An 8,334-nucleotide genomic window follows, 5' to 3' on the forward strand; every position below is an offset into this window, starting at 1 on the left:
GGCTTTCTGATATAAGACAAATTCTGGAAACACTAGGTAAGACAGAGCTGCAGCTTTCTTGACTATTGGACTTCACAGAGCCTTTGGAGTCCCAGGGTACATTGTGCGGCCTGCCACTCTCAAGCCACATGCTGCAGTTCCCACCTTCCCCCTTTCACTCCTCTGTCAGGCACTTCTGGTCACAGAGCTCAGCAAACAGAATAAGGGAGCCAGTTATTAGCTGCCGAAGGAATCCTAGGGTGCCAGCACCAAGCAGGAGCCTGGCACATTCCTGGCACTGTCTTGTTTAGGCTTTGTGACCCTGGACAAGTCACTTGGCTTCTTCAGGTCATAGCCTTAGTCTTCTCATCAAAACAGTTGATTCATTTAGTCTTCCATGTGATGGCTGGTGCTGCCACAGGCTCTTTGGCACAGCAGAGACCAGCCCGTGAGGGGCTGCCTGAGTACACATGCTCCTGGTGGCTATGGTCTTCCAGCCCTTGGACTTGGGGATGGATGTTGTTCTGACTCTAGCCACTGTTCCTCCTGCTCTCTCCCCAGGTGCAGCCACGGCTTCGGCCCCTGTCAACCCCTTCCAGGTGAACCAGCCCCAGCCGCTGACACTGAACCAGCTGCGGGGGAGTCCAGTACTAGGGACCAGCACGTCCTTTGGACCTGGCCCAGGTGTGGAGCCTGTGGCTATGGCCTCCATGACTTCCACGGCCTCACACCCAGTTCTGGGGCCCAGCAGTTCCTCCCTGACACCACTGGGCCCCACCTCAATGAACATGGTGGGCATTCCCCCATCGGCAGCTCAGGCCACTGGCACAACCAACCCTTTTCTTCTCTAGTGTCTGGGCCTGGGACCTGCTGCAGAGCGAATGCCCTGAGCACCTGTGCCTGAGGATGTGGAGCAGGGACTCTTGTTTGTGGAATGGTGTCTAAGAGTTGGGGGTTGGTGTTAGGGCTTTCCAGTTCTGGCTTCCTGATAGAAGGATTGTTTTTACAGCCTCAACACTCAGAGTTGAGTGGCAGCGGGCTTGCTGAGACTGTAGACCCAGCACGTGGCTCTCCAAACCTTCCAGCAGCGCGCTTGCCCATCCCCAGTCTGCAGTCCATGTCTTGGAAGCGCCCTGACCCAGCCTGGCTACCCTTACCACCTCCTCCCAACTGCAGGGTCCTGGTTCCTGTGGAGATCAGCTGGTTCACCAGGGCCTTGGATGAGGAAGTGGGAGTCCTGTATTGCCCTTGCCCCTAGCCTCAGCCCGAGGATCTTGGGGACACTGCCTCGTCCAGGATTTGGGATGAATGCTTCATTTTTGCCCTTCACTCCTAACCGTAGCGACACCTCAGGCAGTCCCAGGTGTGGACAGAATGAAGTGCCGACTCCATTAGACACTGACGTTTTGGGGACGTGGTTGTGTGTATTTTATTTTTCTTTGACTCGTGTGTGAGGTCAAAGTAAACACCACCACCGTTGAACAACTCTTGAATTAAATTCACTAGAGCAAGCTTTAAACTAATCTGAGCATAACCCTGCCACATGGCTCTATGCTTGTATATGTTTGCACATATTTTGTTTAGTACAGTTTCATATTTGAGTTTGCAGAATTATCTAATAGTCTTTTTTTGGCTAATATTTTTATAATGTGGTTCTTATTTAACTGTCTAGTTTTGATAGAATTTACCAGGTCTGGCTGAATTAAGATATTGACACATGTCATGTTAGTAGTTTAAATTCTTTTATTTATGGTTTTAACTCTGTAAGAAAATTTAAATAGGAAGAGACAAAAAATGCCTTATGGAAAAACTAAAGCAAATTCTTTATAGGAAAAAATATGGGAATTTGATTATACATAAAAGATGATGTTTATTTAAAAAAAAACTACAACAGCAACAAAAAACATCTTATGCCTCCAGTTGCCTTTTCCTTTCTTTAACTCCATTTTTTGGTGACTTACCAACTGATTGACTTTCAGCCTTTTTGGCTAGATGCTAAGACAGAGGCTATTTTTCTTACTGATATACCAACCTCAAGAAAGTTAAAGAAAAAAAAGCTAATTTAATGTATGAATGTGTCTCACTAGTTTTTATCAGCTAATTTCTTTTTGCAACTGAAGGCATGCACAGATTAACAAGGACTTCCGTTTACAATGGGAATCTGAAATGGAAGAGACATCTTGGACCTGTGTGTCTGTGATCTTTATTTTAACCCACACTCAGGGTAAAGATGGGGATAGTGTAGAGATGGCAGTTGTGTGGGGGGCAGTGGCACTTTTGTGCCTCTGGCTCCCTGGGGGGTCTCATGGCTGAGAAGGGGTGAGGAACCAGGGCTGGCCTTGACCCACCCACCTGCTGACTCCAGACACACATTGCAGACTTAAAAATCATCTCTTATTTTGGAGAGAGAAAAAAAATCATTCTCTCACAGATTAGATCTTTAACAAATATGCACTAATATTACCTCCTACCCACCTCCTTCCTTCCTCACCCTAACCACCACTACAAAAAAAAAAAAAAAGTATTAAATCACTAATTAAAGACCAGAAACAACTAGAAACAACTTCTCCACAGGGAAGGGACATTTCCCCCAAACCTTGTGTCTATTCAGCTTGCCTCTCATTCCACGTGGACTTCTCAACTCACATCCCAAGGGCAGCTGACCACTGGGTGGTCCCTCTTGGGGAATGGGGCCTCTCCATTCCTCTCTCTGGTTCTAGGAGATTTGGCCTTGGGCAGAGGAGAGATGTAAAATGCCAGGGGGGTATGCAGGCTGATTCAGAACGATCTGCTCGGCCCCTCTCCTGTTTCTTACTTCAAAGCACTCACCCATTTTCCGAGTTCATACTCTGGCCCCAGGAGCCAACTGCTTCTGCCAGAGCCGGAGACCTGAGGTTGAAATGTGGGCTCTGAAGGCTGTGTCTGGGCTCTTCCATATTGGGTGTGGGTGAAGGCAGGCTGACTCTGGTAAGGTATTTCCCCAGGGAGGTGCTTTAACTCAGACCATGCCACCCTGCCACCTCCCACGTCATACTGAACTCGACTCCTTGGGTCGGTAATTCTTGTAACAGGAGCCCTTCCTGCCATGACTTTGGGCCCCAGTATCACAGCTACTAGGCCACTAAGGCCCAAGAAGACCCCTTCTCTGCCCCGCAGCACAGGCCTGTCCCAAGGCGTCTTGTCCCTGTTGCCTGCTGCACTGATCATGAAGCCACTGGCCACTGCCATGTATGTTGTACACATGCCATCATGCCCCCTCCTGATGGTACCATGGTAGGGGGTGGTATCACCCAGCCATTTTCTCAGTCCCAGGGGCCAGTGGCTGGTTTTGAACTTGTGTTGACTATTGATACTTATTTACTGTGTAAATATAATTTATCATTTGTATCATAATGTAGTCTCTATATGTGTCCTGCCCCCATCCCCATCTTTATCAATCCCATGACACAGGAGAGGGGTGGGCAGGCTATGGAGTTGGGTCCCACCTGGAACCCAACTTAGCCTGTGGTTGATGAGGCCACTGACTTGGTCCTGGTGCCTGAGTGAGCCTCTGAATGTCAGGGAAGGAGGGGCTGAGGGGCTGGGAGGCAGCCCTTGGGATCCTACACCTGGTGGTCTATAAGAGTGTGGAGGTGGAGGTAGGTACTGGCTGTAGTCCTTTACCCCTTGCTATGTTCTCATCAGTGGGTACACTTCATTGCCTGTGTACTTTGGACTTACCCTATCCACAGACTTGCTTAGAATGAGGTGTAACAGCCTGCTGGGCTCTGCTTTCTCTTTGGCATCCATGCCACCTGGAAAGCTAGCTTCTGGTTGAAAAGCTGCCTGGCCAACCTGTGCATTCTCGAGATAGCAAGAGCTGCTGGTTCTTGGGTGGCTTCTGCAGTTGTACTGTGGTAATAACTGACTGGTACAGGGGCCTTGTCCCCTGGGAACCTGTGATCAGAGGAGGCCAGCAGCTGAAGGCCAGAAATTCCTTTGCAGGAAGAGGTGCAGAGGTTCTGATTGTGGGAGAGTATACAGCAAAGGCAAAGATGGGCAGAGACAAAGATGGAAAGGTAGTGAAGGAAGTAGGAGGCAGGCCAGCACCTTCTTTTCTGCTCTAAACTCTGCTCTGGGGCTGCTCTGCCCACCCATCTTTCTGTGCTGAAGACCTGCCTTCCTGGTGCCCACTCAGGGAGCAGGACTTAGCAGGGGCCTGGGGAAGGTTTGCTAGAGCCTGGAGTAGCTGGGAGTCCACTTTCGGGACAGGTGAGGAATGCCTTAGGGATGCTCTAGGTTATGCCTCGCCGGGCAGCTCTCTGAGCAGTAACTGGGGGACCACAGCTGCTTTAATTTTGTGACACTGCCACCTTCAACACGCAGCCTTGAAAGTTGCCATGAAAGGGAACAAGTGAGCAAAGTGGTAGGTATAAGATTTCTTAGGGGCCAGACCTGGAAGTGCATGACTTCCTCCCTTCTCCAAATGCCAGAACTGGTCCCATGGTTCCATCTGAGCGCAGGGAAATTAGGAAATGCAAGCTTCTTTGAAAGGATGGGAAATGGATTTGGTTAACACATGGCCAGTCTCTATCACAGATGTCCTTCACAGATGTCACCAAATTTTTTTTTCACTTTTTCCCCACACACAAACCATATGCCCGCCCCCACCAAAGGAGACATCCTTGGGTCCTGTCCAGTCAGTCACTTACAGAATCCTGAGAGAGAATAAATGGTTGTTATGGTACCAAGTTTTGGGAGTAGTTTGTTCCACAGCGATAACTGGAACATACACAAGATTCTCCCCTAGACATAAGTCTGCTTTATTTCCCTGCTGCCAAATTTTCCCCATTTCCCCCCCCCCCCCAACTTATTGGTAGCTACTGTGAGGCTATTTGGGATAATGGTGGGATTGGCCATATTCTTAATCTGATATTTACCAAAATGAGTTTTACTAGGCCTTTATAGATCAAAGCATTCTCAATATTAGCCTTTCCCATATGAATTCTACAAAGTTTCCTTTTTTATCCTTTTGATGACACACATTTTTGGATTATCTTTATTTCCTGTTCTTTATTTCCAGTTCTTTCGTGAGCTCACCTCTTTACTGTGGTGGCTTTCCACATGCAGCCAACAGTAGACAACATATACCATACCTCCTAGCAGCTATTCCTTTCCTCTGGAGCTGATGGCTCAATAGGCACAAGCCTGCTCCCCAGCCACGTCAGTAAGTGTCTCACCTGAAGATCTACACTCACGTAATGTCCTGCTGTCTAATCTTTTATCTATTCTTCCTACCTGCCACCCAACCACTAATGCACATATGCTGTTTATTTTATTTTTATTATAGCAGAAACTCACTTGTGATACCAGTTTCTGTATCAGAATAGAATAGGTTCCACGGAAACCCAAACTCTCTGTGGCTGAATGCTATAAGTTTCTCACAAAATGCCCAATGGGGGATGTCCCTGGCAGCTCCCTTATGATGTGCCATCTTCAACACCTGGCCTTAGGGGTGTTGTGGGAAAGGCAGAGTAAGAAGGATCGCCTCATGGGAGGTTTTAAATGGGTCAGACCTCTGTGTGGTGGACATATTTCAACCCACATTTCCTTAGCCGGCTACTCACATGGACCCACTTAGATACAAGGGCCCTGGAAATGCAGTCTTCCTGTGAGCCCAGGAGAAAAAGGAAGTGGCCTGGTGACACACAGCTTTGTCATAGTGGAGGACAGAATGAACAGCTGAGGGGTGGGCTTGGGGGCAGTAAGCCTTGACTGTTCATGTAAACAGTCAAAGTTCCCCACCCTACACCCCAGTTCCCAGACACAGATGCCCTCAACCTCCAAAGTTCCTAACTGTACTGTTGTGTTGGCTTGACTGGGAAGAGGCCAAGGGAACTTTTGAGGTGATGGTGACATTCTGCACCTTGATAGGGGCTTGGGCATACGTTTGTCAAAATTCAGTGCATAGTACACTTAAAGATTTATGCATTTCATTGTAGGTAAATGTTTCCTCAAAAGAAAACCACCTAAAAACATTAAACTCTAGTTAATGGTAAGCATGCTGAAATATTCAGGAGGTGTACTGATGTTTGCAGTTTATTTTGAAGTGCACTAAAAATAGGATGGCTTGAGCAGAGATGAAGAGTTGTGGTTATGTGAAAACAGGAAAATGGTCACGGTAGACTCTGGTGGTTGGCATATGGGTGCGCCCTGTGGAATTATTTCAACTTTTCTATGTTAAAAATTTTAATAAAATGTTGAAAAATAAATGTAAGAGGATGAACCACCATGTCAAAGGTGCTGACACACTGGGTACTGCAACCTGAGACATGCACCTGGACTCAACAAGAATAGTGTTTTCTGGGCAATGACAGGCAAAAAGACTGATAGGCATGGGTGGAGGTGAGGAAGTGGACAGAAAATTCAGCTCTTCATGGAGCTGCAATAGAATGAGGCAGAGAAGTAGAGAAGCATGCACAGAGGTCCAGTGTTTTTTCTTTGTATGGTTGTTCTGTAATATAAGAGCACGCATGGAGGCTGATAGAAATGATCCTGCAGAGGAGGAGAGCACATGGTAGGGAAAAGCTGTGGGAGTGTCACCTGTGAGAAGGCAGAGAGCATGGGATCTCGTACACATGCGAGGCAGCCTCATGTAAGACCCTGGGCATCTCTGGAGCAAATGTTGGTTGGTGCCAGATGTGATGGTGGGAATGTGAGGGGACCCTCTGGTCATTTCCATGTTCTCATAAGCACTTCAGTTGAGGGGCACAGGGGACTGGAGGTTTGAGAGGAGAAATGGTGTGAATGATGCTTGGCAGTGTTGAGACCTGGCCAGGGACATAGCAGAGACAGTCCTGAGGGCACTGTGACCTGTCCCTGGCCATCAGCAAATGGCTAGATTTCCCCAGGGCTGAGGTTGGCCAGGTGAGGATAAAGCAAGGGACAGGGCACAAGAGCTAAGGGTGAATTGAATGAAGAGAAGGTACATAAATGACTGTATTCTAAATTGGGCAGGGTAGAAAGGGCTGTTAGCCCAAAGGGGGTTGGCTGGTGGCTGGGAGGACCTGGATGGAATGAAGGACTGCTGGAGTGGGAACCACAGGAAAGAAACTGCATACGGAGAGGGAGTGGCTGGTGGAAGGGATGCTTAGATGCACATTTTAGAGCCATGAAGGCATTGGTCACAAGAAACAGGCTTTGCCCAAGGGAGTGGGCAGCTGTTGAGAGGCACATGTCAAGGTCATTGCACCGGAGGCTGAGGAAGAAGCCAAGTTGTGGGAAAAATCATGCACATGGACAGTGATGTTGCCATGAACAGCTGGAGGAAAAGACAAGGTAGTCAATCAAGTCTTTGGTGGACATAAGAAGTGTGGTCTGATGGCCCAGGCATCGAGAGAGCTGGAATGGGGAAGGAGGAAGGTTTGCTCAGGGGCAAACCCCATCTCCAGGGCCATGGTACGTGACATTTGGGAGCCTAAGAGGGCTGAAGGGAACAGTGTGGGTTTCAGTAGGGCCAAAGGTGGAGGGAACTTTCCAATCAGAGAGGGTTAGAATCAGGGATTTTGCTGATGACAGATCATAAGTTCCAGAGTGCAGTGAGTTGGGGGCAGAGGATGAGAGTGCCCTAAACAGCTAAACTTCTAGGGCTGAGAGAACAGATACAAGGCAGACAAGATCAGGTCTAGTAGTCTTAGATCAAGTTCCAATAACAGCCAGGACAGTATGCAGCAGTGGGGCTGACCAGGAGCCCCGGGCAGGCACTTTATGGCTTCCCTTAGATCCTGCTGAGGGTGGTGTGCAGGCTGGGGAGAATGGGCAAGCTCTGTGTCCCATCCCCAGAGGGTTCACCTGAAGCTACGGTGGGGAATGAGACAATAGAAGGATGCTGCCTTTGCTAGGCCCAGGGAGTGTACAGGGAGAAGGTAAGAAAGCCCGGCCTTGGGCTGAGGGCTAGGTGAGACAGTGGCTCCACCATAGTGCCATGGGACGTATGTGCTGAGAGTGCTCAACCCAGAGTACAGGGTGTTGGGCCACGAGGCTCATCTTTCTCTCCTGCTGTGAGACTTGCCACAAGACTAGAATTCTAGTAGCTTCCCTGGGTGGGAGGTTTTAGTCCTGTCCTCTGGGCTTCGCTCAGGGGCAGGCATAGGGCTGGCTGGGGGCCTCCCCATTCCAGTTCCTCCTCACAGGATATTCTTCTTGCCAAAGGATGCTGGCGATCATGGAGCATGGATGGCGTGACAAGTGCTAACGTCCCCCAGGTAGTGTCAGAGAGTAGCAGTGTGAGAAGCTCAGAAAAGGCTTCAGGCTGGGTGGTAGCCTGCTCTAATGGGGGAGGTGCTGAAGGGGAGAGAAGACAGCCCCAGGCCTGGG

The 8,334-nt window shown here is 49.0% G+C and overlaps 1 protein-coding gene across 8 annotated transcripts in view; it reads left to right on the forward strand.

The window, feature by feature from the left end:
- The window catches only part of EPN2 (epsin 2), an 81,828-nt gene extending 75,578 nt beyond the window's left edge, over positions 1-6,250 (forward strand). For all 8 annotated transcript variants that reach the window (XM_036223775.1, XM_016145165.2, XM_016145170.2 and 5 more), the window contains one exon: positions 541-6,250. In XM_036223775.1, the coding sequence (XP_036079668.1) occupies positions 541-830 (290 nt within the window). In that variant the 3' untranslated portion in view covers positions 831-6,250. The remainder of the gene's footprint in view (positions 1-540) is intronic.
- Positions 6,251-8,334: the final 2,084 nt, after the last annotated feature.

Source organism: Rousettus aegyptiacus, unplaced genomic scaffold (genome assembly GCF_014176215.1).
Source record: "Rousettus aegyptiacus isolate mRouAeg1 unplaced genomic scaffold, mRouAeg1.p scaffold_m13_p_6, whole genome shotgun sequence".
In the NCBI taxonomy this organism is placed as follows: Eukaryota; Metazoa; Chordata; class Mammalia; order Chiroptera; family Pteropodidae; genus Rousettus; species Rousettus aegyptiacus.